At 28.3% G+C, this 19,834-nt stretch overlaps 1 protein-coding gene and 3 pseudogenes across 1 annotated transcript; 3 read left to right on the forward strand and 1 right to left on the reverse strand.

Moving 5' to 3' along the window:
• Positions 1-559: 559 nt before the first annotated feature.
• Positions 560-1,712, forward strand: LOC132934755 (uncharacterized; annotated as a pseudogene).
• A 3,456-nt stretch (positions 1,713-5,168) lies between these two features.
• On the forward strand, positions 5,169-7,948 carry LOC132934765 (chromobox protein homolog 5-like). Its single transcript, XM_061001107.1, has 2 exons — positions 5,169-5,429; positions 7,408-7,948. Exons 1-2 carry the CDS (start codon positions 5,419-5,421, stop codon positions 7,946-7,948), a joined length of 552 nt encoding a protein of 183 aa, XP_060857090.1. The 5' UTR covers positions 5,169-5,418.
• A 3,019-nt stretch (positions 7,949-10,967) lies between these two features.
• On the reverse strand, positions 10,968-12,242 carry LOC132934774 (uncharacterized; annotated as a pseudogene).
• A 2,403-nt stretch (positions 12,243-14,645) lies between these two features.
• LOC132937072 (chromobox protein homolog 1-like) lies at positions 14,646-18,150 on the forward strand (annotated as a pseudogene).
• The last annotated feature ends 1,684 nt before the right edge of the window (positions 18,151-19,834 follow it).

Below are 19,834 nucleotides of genomic sequence, written 5' to 3' on the forward strand. Positions count from 1 at the left end.
CGGGTCAAGCATAATTTCATGGACATCACAGAGACAACATTGTGTGTCATTGTCATCGACAGAGGCTGAATATATTTCGGCCAGTGAAGCTGTAAAAGGGATCATGTGGATTACGTGGTTGATAATAAGCTTATCAAAAACAGGTGATAAACAACCGGCATTATTCATTGATAATCAGAGTGCTATTCGTTTAGTTAAAAATCCGGAGTTTCATAAGAGGACAAAACACATAGACGTACGATATCATTTCATACGGGAGAAATACGAAGAAGGACAATTTCAACTACAGTACATTGGAACAGAGGACCAGATTGCGGACATTCTAACCAAGCCTTTGGTTAAGGAACGATTCGAGAAGTTGCGGTCAGCTGTAGGAGTGACTACAATTAAAGAAATTATTAATTGAGGGAGGGTGTTGAAATATACAATTAATATTAGTATTCAAACCATGTAAACACACGTGCATGTACAATGTCGTTTTCTAATAGATACTTATGCAACTACGATATAGCTGTGTAACACCTTTACTATCGCTTTCTATATTATATACGGATACGGGATGGCCTCGATTGTTCATATAAATAGGGCCTTTGATGTATGTAATAATCACTTGCACAGACGCTGTCATACCGAGTGTACGCGGTGTGTGCGTATAGTCACAGTTTAATTGTCCAGTTGTACGTTATTATATATTATACTTATACATAATCATATTGTCGTGTTATTACTTATTATATTAATGCTAACATCATTAGTCCGTCAAGTTCCACTTTCAACAGTTAAGTATTTTTAAAACACGAGAAGAAATCTTGTGACCTGCCTTACCTTAAATTGTAATTATTTGCTATAAATCTTTTCTAACTTTAATTCTTTATTTTTATACAGGGTGCGAATACAAACATTTTCAATACGAAACTGGTAAAATATATTTGGCAAACTGTTACAAAACAATGATGTGGCAACTTAAGATCCATAACTATACTATCTGCAGTGTTGTTAACTCTTAATTTAGTCGTTATATTTGGTAAGTATACAGGATAATTTTAAATAATTTTAAAATCTGCAATAGTGTTTAATTACTTTCCATAAGAAGTAATTGCTACCAATTACAAAACAACCGACCCAGATCCAACAACAACATTTTGTACTATTCAACAATTTTCCATCATATACAAAAGTGAATGTTTGCGGAAAGTTACATGACTGTACAAAAATATCCAGTCCTATCTTTTGGTGCTTTTGATGGAAATTGAATAGAAGAAATTGATAAATATTTTTTTTTCTGAAGAAACAGACTGTATTGAATGTTCATCAAGAAGAAAACACATAGTCAATGCAAAATCTCATGTATTGATTGAGCTTTTGTCACTTCCAAAAGGTAAAATAAACTATCTTCATACTAAAATTATTATAAATTACTAAAATTCTTAAAAACAGATTGATTTATTAACTTGTATTTTGTAGAACTTGAAGCATCTACAAGTTCTAGAGACATTACTGAAATCTGTAATGTTCAACAAAATTATGCAAAAATAGTTTTTTGGAACTTGGAGGAAATTCCGAAAATATTAATAATACGAAGAAATACTAAAGAATAGTCAATAGTATGGTGAGATAATAATCAGTGGGAAGTGCATGACGACCTCAAAGATATAGCTACAAATCCCCATGGAAATAAACAAAATGCAGAATTTTTAATATACACTATGTAAAGTTTTTGATAAATTTTATTTATTTTTTTATAAGTTTATTACCTACTATTAAAATATTATAGAACATAAATTCGATATAAAAAAAAAACAGAACTAGACCAAAATTTGACAATTGCATGATGGCATTAAATGGAAGTTGACAAAAAGTTGGCTATCTGAAGAAGAATAATCAAAAAGAAAAATTTAAAAAAAAAACAGTTCTGTGCTTAGATAGAGAATGACAGTCAAATAATGAATATAGGTATAAAGAAAAAAAAATTTTAAAAACGTATTATCATTTATGTTCTAGATTCTAGTTTATAATAATTTAGTACATAATACAAGACTTGAGTTAAATTAAGAACCAATAGAAGTGTTATAGGTGGTAAATTATGAAAATAGAGTAGGATAAAATATTTGAATTTTGTGCTCCACCTTCTATGAAACAATGGGCTGCCGTTTGAGAATTGTACAAAATAAATTACATAATACTGTACGGTTAAAAATTGAATTTTGTGAAAAATAACTGATCCGAGTGCTGGGATAACGTATTTCGGGGGGATTCAAGGGTACAAAATTTAATTTAAACAAAATACCTCATTAAAGTACCGTCTTGATCCAATTATCTAAAAGATAAGGTTCTTTATGTTGAAATCGAAGCACTCTTTCTGGTAGAAATTTTGTATAGGTACAGGATAAAAAAATAAAATAAACACCATTGTAAAACCACTAAGTGAAAATGTTCCAAAATTATAATTTTTGATTTCATAGAGTATGATTAGAAATTTACATATATATGGTACACATTAACAATTGTACCTACATGATAAAGTTTGTGGCAATAATTGACGATTAATTTTTTTTGTTAAAAGTCATTTTCATAGATGTATAGGCGGTATATAAAGGCGTAGTCATCGCCTTTGTTCGATAACTGAACAATAATAATATTATGACTGTCGAGACTGTCTGTGGTATGAATATGTTTTATAATTTAGACAGTTCACAGTTTATTAAATGTTTATGTTGTGTTTATTACATATGCGTGTTCAAATTTGATTATTAGTTTAAAATCTAAATTAAATTAGTTTCTTACTTATTCTTAATATAACAAACACTTATTCAGTTATTCCGAAAAAAACTATTTTGTAACAATTAAATTTAAAAAAATTATTATTAAAAATTAGTTCTAATTGATTACGTTTTGTATGTTAGGAAAGTATAGGAAAATGTTAGTCTACCCAAGAAAAAAAATTAAAATCCTGAGTGTGCCCTTGTACATCAAATAAATTCAATATTTAACTACCTATACATGATAAATCAATATTAACTATTAATATTTAATTTAAATTGAATATTAACATTTAATTTTCAATGAATACAAAGTTAAAATTAAACAATTAATATAATATTTGATTTTCAAACTTTAATAAGTATTTATCTTATTAAGTTAAATAAATGTTAAATATTAAAACTTATACAATTTAAAATACGTATTAATATTTAAATATGTTATCTTTTAAATTAATTAATTCTTATTCAATATTTAAATTTAACATAAAAATAGCGACATTATAACCTAGCCACATTATGATACGTTCGTGTAATTATTATTAAAAATTATAAAAATTATTTTAATACAAGACAAAATGTATATTTTTTTGATGACAATTGTTTCCTTTAAAAAAATATACGTTTAAAGAAGTCCAACAATGGAAACAAAAGATGATAGGCAAAAAGAATAAGTAGTAGATTTACTATACAAAATTGAACTCATACAGTATACTCAGTACAAATCCAAGAATTGAGCCAAAACTGTCAAATGCATACAACACGACTAACCTAAACTAACAGCTGAATAATAATAAAAAAAAAATATATTTATATTTGAGAATGGGGTTTTGTAGCCAACTCGATAGTCAGTGCACAAACATGACGTTGACTAATAATTAGTATCAATATGTACAGAAAATAATATTATAATTAAGATTGAGTTCAATATTTAAATAAACCAACTCAACATGGCATATCATGTTTATTTAAATATTATTTCAATGAAGTTTAATTTGTATATTGTATTTGTTATATTGTAAAGTATGTAATAATAAAAGTGAATACAAGGGACATGAGTCAAAGTCCCTAAAGTGGGCAAGTGTACCTTCGGTAAATAATTATAGCCTACTGCCAAACAAAAAAAAAATAATAATTACACCTATAGTCCTGTATACAATGTAATCAATCATACTTGAAACACGGTGATTCAGTGAATTTAATACGAATTAGTCGTTATTTGGTTATTGAACTTATTTAATTCAAATAAATAAATAATATATTTTTGATTTCATTGTCTGAGAAAGCTCTTGATTTGCAATCGGTGATGTCAACTATTTACCATGATGCAGCCATAAACAATGCTCCATAGCCACCACTCACAGCAAAAACATTTTTGGAGACAGACTTGGCATCGTAAAAAATACACTGTATTCTACTACTGTATAGTTAGATATAACCAGACCTTATATTTGAAGCGATGGTACAAAATAATATATTTAGTGCATAATATTATAATTTAAGTACGTACCTACATGGAGATTATTTCTCACCTGAGATTCCTGTTAATAACAAAGGCAAGCGACCAATTACATCACTTCAAGGGCCTAAAAACAATGGCGTAAAATATGTGAGAAATCACTATGAAAGCATACACGTTCTTCAAATAAATTAGTCCGCACCATCTCTAAAATCAATATATTAAATTAAAAATATAAACAATAACAAAAATGTTACACCAATAGCGGCTATAGGTTGGAAGAGTAGGGCATAGGTGGTATAAATTATACTAAGAGTAGGTAGCGAAGTCAAATCGGTTTGGCGGTGTGATTTCTGAGTTTCCAATCACGATTACAAAATCGATTACCTATTAATTGAACTTTATAAGCTTTTGATATTTTTGAATATTTAGCTGTTTTTTATATATAATTATGACAAATTCCCAAAGGCATGTAAAATAATAGATGTTTAGCAATGGTTTTCAATTTTAATAACTTTGGATTAAAGTTATACTTAAAGAAATCTAAATATATTAAAAAAACACAAAAATAAAATTGTTCAATAGGTTTCTTTTTTCTGTGAATGTCAATAAAATTTTATTTGTTTGGTAAAATGGCTGAAAATTTAATACAAGGCTCTCAATATATTGTTACAATGATATTATTTGAAAAGTATTTAAAATCCATAATCACAATTTTTTTATAAGTATTTAAACTTCAGATATTGTCAAAATACGTAAAGTGTGCAAGTTATTTTGAGTTGGAAATTTAAAATATTTTTTTTTTTTGATAACATGATAACATGATGTAAACAAATCGCCCCTAAGACACCGTATTACTATGTACGGTATAATATACAACGTCTTAGTTCGTAAACGTAACCACTACCGCTATCATGTCGACCATGACGACTGTTGTCGATTTATTTTCTTCCATTCGGGCGTCGCTGTTCCATTGTTGGGTCTGTCGTTTCACTTATTGCTCCTCGCTCGTCGTCTGTTGTCTGTCCGCTCATCACCACTCCTCAACAGTACCAAACAGCTAACCACATTAAAACGCAGCCGAAGCAGTCGCCGTCGTTCCTGTGGCTACGCACCTCTGTCCTTACGAATCCCGCCGAGTGGTTGAAAGGTATTTTCCCGACGCTGAGCATTTGTTTCCGGTCGATTCATTCCTTCGATATGTTTTCAAGGTGAGTGTCAACTAATATTCACGCGCGTACACGGTTTTTAAAAGCGGATTTCATCGTTTGCGCTCACTGTTTCCATATCATCGAGAGTACATTTTCGCGAAATCTAATGAAAACATTAAAAACGTGACCCATACACAAACGCTCAGATACACCTCACCCTTCCCCTTCACCGCAAAAGCAACTGACGCCGCCGCCATCGTCCAAATATTATATGCTGGTTACGGAATAACATTTGAAAAATTACGAAAACCAGTTGGAATATACGGTGGATATCAACTGTTTATGGTCTAATGTTTGTATCTTACACCTACGTAGTTTGCGCACAGCCCGAAAAACAATATTGAGAATATGAGAATACGCGTACGTTACCGCCGTCAAACTGTTCGCGCGCACGCATCCCCGCGTTCGCTTACAAATAAAAAATAAATACATTACCTATAATGTTGTGTGCGGACTGTCGGCGATCCAAAAGACGATTGTTTTGAATAAAGGTTGAAGTCAATTAAACAATAAATTAAATAATTGTGGTTTTTCAATATTATGAATGTATTTTCATTCGTTTTCGTGTTACCTACTAGTAGTGTGGTGCTGCTATCTTTTATTATTAACTATTTAAATAACAAACAATCATATTATGCAACTAAAATGGTGTCGTAAAAGCAATATTTTACTTGGAATGTATGATTTTCATTTTAAGGTTTAACTTCATTTTTATTTTATTTTTTCAATACAAGCATACTTGCAAATTATTAACTATTTAAATAACAAACAATTATATGTAAATCAATCAAAGTATTATTTAACTTGGAATAATATTTATTTTTTGTTAGTAATTGAACGTAATATTTTCTGTGGTTCATATTTTTTCGCACGTGGTTTATACTCAAGAGTGGATCGGCCCACCAGGATTTCGGGAGTTTTCACATAGGATTGCCCACTAGCAATTATATTTTTGTGATACCAATACTTAATTTTGAATAGTTAAAAAAAAAAAATACAAAATATTACAACCCCAAATTTTAAATTGTTGGAACAAACAAGGATTTGAATAAGTCTTATATTATGTAATACTACCCTAGTACTCTATCACTAAAATTTAAGCACACTTTAAACATAATATAACCTATTTGTTGAGTAAAGCTTAAATTTAATTAAGTTCCTATATTGAAACTTTTAAATATTTAAATCAATCTTAAAACCGTGGAAGGTACTGAATATTCATTAGATGTATAATATTTAATGATACAATAATAGGTATGATGATTAACTTTCATTTTCTTCATCATTAGGTGTAGCACTATATTATGGAAAATTGTTTACGTTTGGGATTTGTTGTACTATATCATTTGTTAATTTTAACAATGTATAATAAATTTGTTGTCTCATAAAAGTGCGCAAATTTTACATTTAGCAGATCAAGTTTAGCTCCGTTAGTTTAAAAATTAGAGGGAATTTACCTAAATTAAAATATAACAAAAAGCCTAGGAGAAGCCAGTTTTACCTTTATATTTTAATTTTAAAGAGATTAATCAGTATTATAAAACTGTAAATTGTTTGTTTATCTTAAAATACTCATATCTTGCTTCAAAATTAAAATATGATAAAAGGATTATGAGATGCCCTAGATAATAATCTTACCTCTAAACTGTATAAGAGGTCAATTAACCTTAATTTTTGAACTAACGGAGCTAATTGTGATCTGCTGGGCGTAAGATTCGGATTGTTACAAGCTTGTAGATCGGAGACAACAAATGTCTGTGTAGCGTCCTCTTCAATAAAAAATAAAAAATATGATATACCCATAATTTCAGTGTTTATTTGAAATAATGCTTATTTGCTGACATACTTAAAGTAATGTCCTATGGATAACAATTTACGTGATGTTTTTTGGTGTCATCATTTTTCCAAGTTATTTAAAATAAATTATATATCTCTTTTGATTTATTATCATTAACATATTAATGTATTTTTGTTCCAGAACTAGAGAAGCCGTTGCAAACATAGAACCTAGTGGTACTGCTGCAGAAGAGGAATATTCTGTGGAAAAAGTTTTAGATAAACGTACAAGAAACAATCAAATAGAATATTTACTTAAATGGGATGGCTACAATCATCATCATAATACTTGGGAACCCCTCGAAAATCTTGATTGCAAAGACTTAATAAACGAGTACGAAGAAACGGAAAGAAAAAGAACGGAAAAAGTTGGGCGTGGTGGCAGTGGCTATAAACGTACACTTTCAACTTCAATGGTTAAAACTGTTGGGTTATTAAAAGGTCATCGTAAGATCAGGAATAAAAAGAACAATGTAATTGACAATTATGACACGGACAATGACGAATTACCAATTATGAAAATTCCAGAAAGAATTATGGGTGCAACTGATGCTAGTGGCCAATTGATATTTTTAATGAAGTGGAGAGGAGTAAAAGAACTCGATTTAATCCCAGCTAAAGAGGCTAATTTAAAGTGGCCTCAAATTGTTATTCAGTTCTATGAAGAAAGATTTGAAATATGAATCTTGAAATATAAAATGGTGTTTGACTATTATAATGTGAATAAAGATTACATGTGCTCAAAAAATAAAATTTTTTTTTTTTATCAAATCCTATGGTAAATGTTATCAATTATTTAATGTGTTGATTATATGTGGCAGTTATGCCTTACAAATGAAAATATCAGATTATCTATTATAAAACACTTCAATGTTAGTAACTATATAAAATTTCATTAACTGGAATTATTTTTTTTTCTATTTAATATTGAAAAAATTTAATGATATTATATAGATAACAATTGAATCTCCAGGGGAAAAAATACATTAAACTTTTTTTCAAGTTTAAACCTCAAATACTACATAAAATCTATTCAAGAGGCAAGATAAATATTTAATTTTTTGAGACTTCTGTATCTAAAAAAAAAAATGCAGAATTATTTATTTATTTATAAACCCTTAAATGTATGTTTTGAAAGTTCATTAAATGGACAAAATTAAAAAACCTGTGTACGAGTTATTGTAAAGAATCTATACTTCAGTCATGTAAAGGAACATCAATGGCGACCAGTATTAGTCTTTTAGTCGGGCAACACCTGTTTGTCACTCCTACCAAGACAACCATCTGTGCCACTCATCTGTGAAAAAATTGGCCGCCAAGCTTCTTTCTTAACATTAATGTATAGGAGAATGCACGGTGCCAACATGGTTTGTTTTATAGAACATTAAAAATTGGGTATGGGGGCAAGGGCCACATAAGCATACGATTGGTCACTCAAAATATTGAATAGGAAAATTATATACGAAGAACTCAAATTAAATATTAAAGGATAAAATGTTGTCAATATCTGTCGTATAACTGACAATCATGGGAAATATATTCTATACTGACTTGTCATCTATTGATTATTCATTTAGGTAGGTACCTATTTAGAGATTGGACTACCGTCACTGGCTCACTGTACCACGATCAACTGCATGTGAATAAAATTGTTAGGACGAATCACGTGGTGATGTGAATTACATACATTTATGAGCATCTTATGGCCATCCGTTATTATAACATGGAACAATATTGTTGAATGATACTGATGAAAAATGAACATTACAACAACAAATATCAAACATTATGTTATCAGTATAGTTATGAATTATGATAGGGTAAAATATTTGTGAATTGTAACCCAGTCAAGGTGAACCACACGAGCCACCACAGATGAGATTTACAACTAGTTAGTGTGCGATTGAAAGTAAAACAATATTATTAAAAAACTACAGATCGTTAATTCATTGTAATATTTTTTTAGTAAGTAACTTAAGTTACATAGAAAAATGCATTGAAAATAAACTGCATATTAATTCTATATTTAACTGGCACAAATCTAATACACTTTAAATACCAAACAAAAAATAATAATTAGAGATGTTTTGAGCATAATTAATTAGAATTTGATATACAATAAAATAAATAATATTATATAATATTATGTTTTAATTTAATAAATTGAATTATTTCTATGACAGGATAAAAGTTTACATCTATAACTCAAATCAAATTTCTTTTGACGATTTTGGTAATTTTTAAAAACTTTTCAAAATCATATTCTCCATTGGGTTTTACAAATATATTTACCGCATTTGAAGCTAGATTATATACTGCTACTTATCAAATAAAATATACAACATAAATAAGAATAATGTGTATCTAGTATAATATTTAATGATAATAAAAATATGATAGTTGTTGATCTCTTCTTCCAAAACGTACTGAATGACTTAGGTATAAAGATTGCTACATTTAATTGTACCAAGTTTTTTCTGATTGCTTTTAGCATTACATGCATCTTTCTACAACATATACGGCATACCAGTTTCAATTTGAGAAGTTATTATAAGGAACCATAATTCTCTTTCTGGTACCCGCTTGTCGTAAAGTTTTTCATCTTCATATCTATGGTAGTTAGACATATATGTTTTATTAGATGTGTTGTATGATGTAACCTGTAAATAGCTATATTTTAATAATAATAATACAATATAATATATAATAATTATAATTTTGTTTAAATAAAATATTCCTATAACTAGGTTAAACAAATCAATAAACAGGAAAGCAGAGGGTCCATGAGTTGCCGACAGAATTAATGAACACCTTCACCAATTCCACCTGCTTTACACGCTTAACAGAACTATTCAATAATATATACGACACAGGTTACAACCAGATATGTCTACATTTACATTACAGTATACAGTCTACAGTTTACATTTGTAGCAATAAACAACCATTAGTAAATAGAACGGACTATTGTACAATTTATATTATTAGAACAAAATACTATTTAATTTTTACTGTTCCAATTGACTACGAATTATTGGAATCATCAAATTTTTGGATCACTGACGATGCAATATTTATATTACAACATACTTTTATTATGAAATGTAATTACATTACTCGTTACTTAAAATTTTTATATTTAAATTACAATTAAGTTACCTAAAATTATTTTTATCACGTTATATTATTTTATCATTTTTTTTATATTATTATTACTTTTTTTTATCATTGTAAACAGTTATTTTTTTTGAACCATGTTCAATTCATACTATTCAAACAACTCAACTAAAGACACAGAAACCTCTAATATTTATTAAATAAAATAATCAAATATCAATCTTAAAAACAATTTAATCTTTTAAAAACATTATTAATACCGATTTGGAATTACATACTCAACTATAAGGTTTAAGCTAAACCATCAAATTTACAAAAAAATTCAGGTATATCAATAATTTTCACTACATCTCCAAACACACTTTAACAAATCAATAGAACAAAAATATTTAGTCACCATCAACCTTTAAGGCTTTAAAAATTTTAGTTTAAAATTGTATGATATAGTAATATTATTAATATTTGTATAATGTGTTACTAATCAGTGTTAAAAAATGAAAACATATTAGAATTCAAGTAATTCATGTTCTAAAAATTTTAATGTTTGCTATTTAAATAACTTATCAATTAAATCAAAAAAATGTATTACCTTTTAATTAATCCTCTCTTAAAAGCAATTACCAATTGTTTGCAAAAAACTATATTTTTCATATTGTTTAACGATTTATGTATTGAATTAATAGTAGGGAGCAAATATCCCAATATATTTTTATCACCCTGCAATATGTCTAAAGCTCTAGATACAGGTTTCATGACCTAAAATATAAGATAATTTTTAGAATATATTTTAAACATATTAGGAAATAATTATTAAATATGCGTATATATGCATAAAATTTACATTGCAGCATTCTTCTAAAAATGAGACTTCCTGAAGTCTTGAAATAGTAGGCCGTTGCAACAATGGATTTTATAGCATCATATTATGAATTCCATCTAAACATAAAACATATGATATTATTATTTATTAATAATTATTTTTTTTTTAATGCAAAATATTAGAAAAATAATTAGAAAATACCTTGTGATTAGGTGTGATGAGATAACGACCAAGAAGATATTTTACGATATCTGCACTTAAAGTAGACTAATTTTGTTTGTTAAAAATTGCTTGGCACTTTTGAATACTTTCTTACTGATTGTGTTATTTACAAGGTTTTTTTTCAGCATCTTTGATATCAATTGAAGCAATTAAATTCATTGTGTGTGCATTGTTGTTGTTGTTGTGTGTTGATGAGTGGGTAACAATATTCTTAAGAAATTATCAACAGATGGTGGTTCACTTTCAAGAGTATTTGTTCTTTCTACAGAGACTTCATTTTCTTCAGTTACACCAATCATCATCATAACTGTATACTCTAGAAAATAAAAATATTTTTTTTGCTTAAATATAATTAGAATAATTATTGTTTTAATTTATAATTTATAGGTTATAAATATATTTAGTGCTCAATAAAAATTTGCAGCTTTTCTATATAAATAAATGTTAATTGTTTAAATATTTAATAATCTAAAAATAATAATCATAATCACAATTACCTAAAACTTTTGACAAATTTGCTGCATTGTCTGTAACTTTTAATGTTATTTTATTCTGAATTTTAAATTTGTTGAGTACTTTGTATATAGATTCAGCAATATTGTCTAATGTGTGTCTTCCTTTCATATGTCTACATGAGAGTCCTTTCGAACATCTTTCCAACGTTTGAGGATTAATCCAATGGATAGTAAATCCTATATATGATCTTAAATAATAAAAGATAATAACTTAACATAATATTATATGAAATAGGAAAATTTAACAGATACAAAATGTCTAAAATATTTACTTGTGGAATATGCTCCAGCATATAAATACATATTTAATTGTATCTAATTCACTGAAGATTTAATTTATCATTTTATTGTATAAATGTTCAACATAACGAATTAAGTTTCTTCGTGATACGGGCACTTTTTTTGATGTAACTTGGCATTATTTTACAAATGCTCAATGAATGTAATACGTGCCACTGTATCAATTATATATTTTAAATTAGCCTTATCAAACTTGTTTGATCTAACTATTTGTTGGTTGAACTTTACCAAGTTTGCTTTATTTCAGTTGTATATGAGATATTTATGTAAAATCTTTTCGTCTCTTTTTCACACAATTGTTAAATTCTGTCAAATCATTTGAGTGCTCAATCTGAAAAAAAAATTATAAATATATTATATTATATTATGTACGAGAATGTACCTAGAGATTATTTTAAAACTTGTTAATTTTTATATATAAACAACAATAATCATTACAAATGATTAATAAAATATAAGCATTACAATATAATAATTATTCTTCTTTAACATGTTGACGAATTGTTTAAGATCATAAATCATAAATTTTAGTTACTGCACAATGTATGAACAAATAAAAATATGAACATCTATGACTATGTTTTGAAACAGTTTTAAAATAGAATACAGACATAAATGAGTATTTACAAATAGAGATACAGAATTTGATATGTGTTCTAAGATTTAAATTTGATGATTTAGAAATAGAAATTCGTTTTTCTTTTGGTCCACACAAAATGCATTTAAAGATCAAATTGTTTTTGTTTAAATTTAAATTGCTTTATTTAAGTTGTTCAAAATAAGGAGTTATTGTTGGTCAATTTGATAGATCATTAAAGCTGTTTACTTCTTGATTCTCTACAACTGAGAAAAAATGTAAGACATTATTTGGGGTTCTGATGTGTGAACACAAGATAATATGATGGGTGTAAATCCAAAACGTAGGTGCTGTTGCAATAAAACTAATGGAATTGATACTTTTTGCATAATTGTACATTTTAAAATGCAAAAAAATTGGTTTTTTTTATCCTAGTTTAAAGGTACCTACTTAAAAATGAATATTATTTACAAAAATTGCTCTTAGTTATAACTCATTAACATGTAATTTAGTCATTAACGTACTAACTCGTTAATGCAAAGCCTTGCTTAGAACGTTTCTAAGGAAAAACCATAATGTGAAAATGTGCATCGTAGTTATATTTGTATTAAAAATTAAAATAAGAAATAATAATTTGTAAATAAATATTACAAACATTACAAAATAGTCAACTAAAACCAGACTTATTTCCAGATTTTCAAGTGGATGGGTATATTAAAACCTAAGTCACCAAAATATGTCCAAGTCAATTTATGCATGCCTGGGACAAAAGTTAAAATATTGTTAAAACCATAATAATATGTCTTAACTTTATATTTACTGAGGACAAAAAAGGAAATAAACTAAAGTTTTTGAATATTTGCCTGATTAAATACTAAGCTTAAAATACCAGAAAAAGTGCATTACCTTATATTTGGTTAATTGATGAGTAGTTTTGTTAAGCAATAACTTTAAAAACAATTTCAGATTTCTTAAAGAAGTAACTTTTGTTTTTGTTTGTCGAAAATCTTTCAATAGTTCTAATAAAACTTTTCATTCAGGCATCGCTTCCAAATTTTTTTCAGCTATGAAACCAGCAATGAAAAATACAAATATTAAAAGGAAGAAAATTATCTGAGTCCATTGAATGTTTGTTAATACTTACCTACCTTCAGAAGTTGGTTTTTCAGAAAAGAATTTCAAGTTCAACTATGAATCTATTTCAGCACTAGTATCTTTAACTATTTCTACAGTATCGTCAAACGTCTGTTCAGGTTTTGAAGTTTCTCCATCCATCCATACAGCTATACAAAAAAATATAATAATATTTTATTCACAAAATAAGTAATGCAACATTAATATAAGTAATGCAACAGTCTTCTGCCAAACACTCACGGCATGTCCTGAGGTGTCCTGCCAGCACGCAATACGTTTTCCTTGCCAGCGCTTGATGGCTGCTTATTTACATGCTGTGTAAAAACTTTCTATTGCCTTTTATTGACACCTAATATATGAAAACACCAAATGATTATTGAAATTTCATTTTGGCGCGGACGAGCATCGAAACGACCACCGAATCTCACTTTTTTTTATCGGTTTCCTCATTGGAAACAGTTGTTTTTAATATTAGGGACTTTGGATAAGTGAACGGGTTTACAATACGTTTTGACTAACAAGCGAGGCGCGGAATTTTAAAAATTAAAAAGGTTAGATTAGTTTTATCATCATAATAAACACGATTTGAGATTATAGATAATAATTAATAAAGAATAGATACGACATACTTGAGGACGGCGCGATCCTGAACCAGGTTAGTTCGTGGGCCGTAGGCGTAACCACTACCGCGACTATATCGCCACTGACATCGATATATTTTCTTCCATTCAGGCGTCGCTGTTATATAGTTGGGCCTGTCGTTTCACTTGTTGCTCTTCGCTCGTCGTCTGACGTCGGTCCGCTCTTCACCGGCCCAAACAGCTAACCACATTACATCGCAGCCGAAGCAGTCGCCGTCGTTCCAGTGGCCACGCTCCTCCGTACTCACGGATCCCGCCGAGTGGTTGAGTGGTATTTCCCGACCCTGAGCATTCATTTCCGGTCGATTCATTCCTTCGTTATGTCTTCAAGGTGAGTGTCAACTAATATTCACGTGCGTGCACGGCCGTCCACCTCCCGTTCACTCGGTTTTTACCCGTGAGTTTCATCGTTTGCGCTCGCGGTTCACATATCGTCGAAATAGACCGCGCGAGAGCTAGGCGGAAATTGACCCGTGTATATTTTCTCAAAATCGAATCAAAAAATTATATACGATACCCATACACCATCGTTCAAAATGGCGTCGTCACCGCCGCCTCCCAACCCTCTGCCACAGATGCAACCGACGCCGCCGCCATCGTTCAAATATTTTATGCTGGCTACAGAATAACGTTTGATATATATCGAAAACCATTTGGAATATACGGTGGATAAACGATATTCCGATCGCAAATCTCAACTGTTTATGATCCAATGTTTGTATTTTAAACTTGCGTAGTTGTGCTCAGCCAGAAGCACAATATTGAGCTTTTCGGAATACGCGTACCAATGTTATCACGGCCAAACTATTCGCGCACGCGTCCACGTCTGCTAACAAATAAAAAATAATTAATACATTAGGTACCCATATTGTTGTGTGCAGACACCGGACGGTCGGCGATCCAAGAGACGATTGTTGGGTATATTTCTAGGTTACGGGAAACCTTTTTTTTGCATTTTTTTTTTTTTTTGAAATATATGAAGTTAAGTACGCTGCAAATGATGGTGAAGTCAGAATTTGGTGCTTGGGTATAGTTTCAAAAAAGCATATAATACGTAAAATAACTTATAAATGTAACGTCGCCAAACGGGCCGTCGTGGCCCAGTACTCAATACTCAGTGGTGGATTGGCCCACCGGGAATTCCCGATGGATTGCTCCCTATTCAATAATCTGTTTTTAACTATTTTTCTTTAAGTGTTTTATCACTTAAATACAATTTTTGATAACGAAATAGAAAATAAAAAAACACCTTTCTTGTGCTTATTTAGTGGTTGGATGCAACTTATATGGGTACGTAGGGAGGTGCTTACTATATTTTTGGATGGAAATATATAGTATGCACTGTACTGTGTATACTGTAATCTAAATACCCCAGAATAGATATAATATATACCTCACAAAATATATTAAGCAATTAAAATATTGTTTTTAGTAATTTGTTAATAAATAATAATATTAAATAATTTTTTTATGTGATTATCATATCATTACCTAGTTAATGCGTTTTTGATGTTCAGAGTGTGATATCAATACTCAATTTTGAATAGTGAATAAAAACAAATTCAAAATATTACTACATAGGCCCCAAATTTCAAATTGTTGGAAGTAACAAGAATTTGAATAAGTCTTATATTATGTAAGACTACCCTAGTACTCTACCATTAACATTTAAGCACACTTATAAAAATATTACCTATGCGTTGAGTAAAACCTAAATTAAATTTAAATTGAAACAGTTAAATATTATAGACCAATCCTAAAACTGCGGTTGGTATTGAATATTCATTAGGTATATACTATTAAATGATACAATAAAATGCATAATAATAAACTATTGTTTTTCCAAAAAACCAATTAACAAAGCTTACTATGATAAATCATGCGAATAGGTATATTTATTTGTATGATTCTTCTGAAACGGTTTTTTCAACTTCTTGTAATCAATTACAGTGAATGCTAATACAATTTGTGTGCTTATTAATAGTGTCAGTGTTGTATAAAAATACTTTTAAAAAGTATTTGAGTAGTATGTTTTAATATACTATTAAAAAATATTATTTAAAATATTATCAAAAAAAAATGTTTTCTTTTGTATTTATGTCTTAGGCATTAAATAAGATTTATTTTTATCAATTAGTACCTACATTTTACTAACCAACACATGGATTTTTTTTCATCAATCTTCCGCATTTTAAATATTAGTTTATTATAACTCCAGTAACATTTTTAATTGCAAATATCAGTAAAGCTTTGCTTGAAGTTTCTGACAGTTAAATTTAAATTAAATATTAACAAAATAATAGTTAAAAAAAATTATTCATTATAGCACTATATTATGGAAATGCGTTTACGTTAGGGATATTGATGTACTATATTATTTATTAATATTACCAATGTATAATATATTTTATAAACCAATTATTAGTATGTAGGTAGTAGATGAATACATTTCAAAACATTGTTTGTTCGATTCAATGACAAATCAGTAACTATAAAAAATGTTCCTAACCATCAAGAAGTTAAAAGGCGAACTATTTACAATATTTTTCCACACCAAAATATTTCCCAAATCTGCCCCTGAGTATAGGTACTTAATCGTTTTGTTTTTTCTATCAAAATGCACTTAAAAGGACACTACTCAGACATGTTTGCTATCTCCGTCTTATAAGTGAGTCAATTTTACATTTAGCAGATCAAGTTTAGCTCTGTTAGTTTTAAAAATTGATCTCTTATACAATTTAAAGGCAAGATTGGCAAATCCTAGCCTTTTTTTTTATTTAAAATATTATCAAAAAAAATGTTTTTTTTGTATTTATGATTTAGGTATTAAATACTATTTATTTTTATCAATTAGTACCTACATTTTACTAATCAACACATGGATTTTTTTTCAGTTCCGTTAGTTTATATTATCATATTAATGTATTTTTGTTCCAGAAAGAGAGGAAGTGTTGCAAACATAGAACCTAGTGGTACTGCTGTAGAAGAGGATCAAGAAGAGGAATATTCTGTGGAAAGAATTTTAAATAAACGTATAAGGAATAATAAGATAGAATACTTACTTAAGTGGAAAGGCTACGATGACAAAAGTAATACTTGGGAACCCAAGGAAAATATTAATTGCAAAAATTTAATAAACAAGTTTGAAAAAAAAACTAAGACAAGAAGCAAATGAAAGAAAAAAGAAGAAAAAAATACCTAAAATGAAAATTCCGGAAAAAATTATGGGTGCAACTATTTCAAATGACACATTGGTATTTTTGATGAAGTGGAGAAAAATGAAAAAATATGAATCAATCCCAGCTAAAAAGGCTCATTTAAAGTGGCCACAAATCGTTATCAAGTTTTATGAAGAACATATTTCATGGAGTTCCCATTCTTGAAATATAAATAGTGTGTAACTATTATAATATGAAGAAAGATTACATGCTTTCAACAAATAACATTTATTTTATTTCAAAGCCTATGGTTAATGTTTTGTGGCGGTTATGCCTTACTAATAAAATATCAGTTTATCTATTATGAAATACTTAGATGTTAATTACTAAATATAATTTCATAAAATGGCATTTTTTTCCAATGAAGATTGATAAAATTTAATGATATAATATATTATTATTATCTGTTCATGTTAATAATTAATTTATTAATTTTGAAATTTTTCATTATTTTTTGTTTAAATTAAAATTTAATAGTGAATCATTTAATCTTAAACGCAAAAATTATATGTTAATTTATGTTTATTTTTTTGTTCATATATTGGGCTTAAACATTTTTAATTTGTTTTATTTTAAACATTTAAGTATTTTAATTTTAAAGCAAGCTATGAGTATTTTAAAATTGTAAATTGATCGTACATTTTAAAGTACTCATTACTCACTTAAAAATTAAAATATAATAAAAAGCTCATGGTCATGATGTTGTCTAGATAATAATCTTACCTTTAGATAGGTTAGGTTAGGTTAGGTTGTAGGTATACCAAGTCAACCATATGTGTGGTAAAGCTACTCCTCCGTACACAAATCGGCTACTGAGCTTCCTTCTTAACTTGAATGGAGTATAAGTAAATTCATGATACAAACATGGTTTGTTTTATTGTCTTATAGAACGTTAAAAATTGGATATGGGGGCAAGGGTCACATAAGTATACGATTCGCCACTCAAAATATTGAATAGGAAAATTATATACGAATAACTCAAATTAAATAATAAAGGATAAAATGTTGTCAATATCTGTTTTCGAGTATAATGTTTTAATTGAGTTAATATTTTTTTAATTAATAGTTGGTATTTCTGTTGAATGTTTATGAATCCTAACATTTTAAATTATTTTTTAACTTAAGTATTAATATTATGTAATATCCTACAATTATCAATTTTATAATAATTGTAAGTAATACAATTATCTAGAGGAGAAAAAGTAACAATTATTTACTATAATTATTTATATTTGATATAATAAGTATTGTAGATAAACTATCAGATGATAATTAGTTCATAAGTTTGTTTCTATTCCACTACTATATTATTAGTGTATAGGTGTGAAAAGTTTATCACTTTCCTCGACTAGTTGCAAATAATGTGTATATAATATAATCTTTTTTGTGTGAGTCGATGCACGTTATTATCTTACAATTTTTAGTCTACAATATCTATCCAACTTAATATATACTATATTTGTAAGTATGGTTACCATCTTAAATGTTACTTACTTGTATGTTGTTATATTGGTATTCAAAATATTTTAATTGTTTGGTAATTTACTTTATACCTTATTTAGTTTGTTAAAATATATATTAAAATATTATGATTGGATAAAATGGTATCATTATGAACGATATAGGAGGACATTATAGGCAGTAATGAAAATAACAAGTGTTTTTTAGTTTATAAAGATTAAGACGAATATACCAATATAAGTTAAAACCTGGTGTTTAAATTAACGCAATATAGTAAGATGTTTAGTATATAAATTAATTAATTTAACTTTTAAATAATAAAAAAGTAGAGATTAATATATGGAGTTGTGTTAAAATTATTTTACGAGGACGTAGGACATTGAGCTTTGTCTTCATTGAATACAGCCTCCGTATCATACTGCTTCAAAACATTGTGCTGTCGTGATATAATTGATTCGAGAATGAGTCCGTCCGAATAATCCAAGTGATCCGAAGAGTGTCCGTAGAGTATATGAAAATGAAACGTGTGAATTCCCAGAGGAAAATTAGTATTCCGAGCGCCAG

The sequence above is a fragment of the Metopolophium dirhodum genome, chromosome 1, assembly GCF_019925205.1.
Source record: "Metopolophium dirhodum isolate CAU chromosome 1, ASM1992520v1, whole genome shotgun sequence".
Classification (NCBI taxonomy): domain Eukaryota; kingdom Metazoa; phylum Arthropoda; class Insecta; order Hemiptera; family Aphididae; genus Metopolophium; species Metopolophium dirhodum.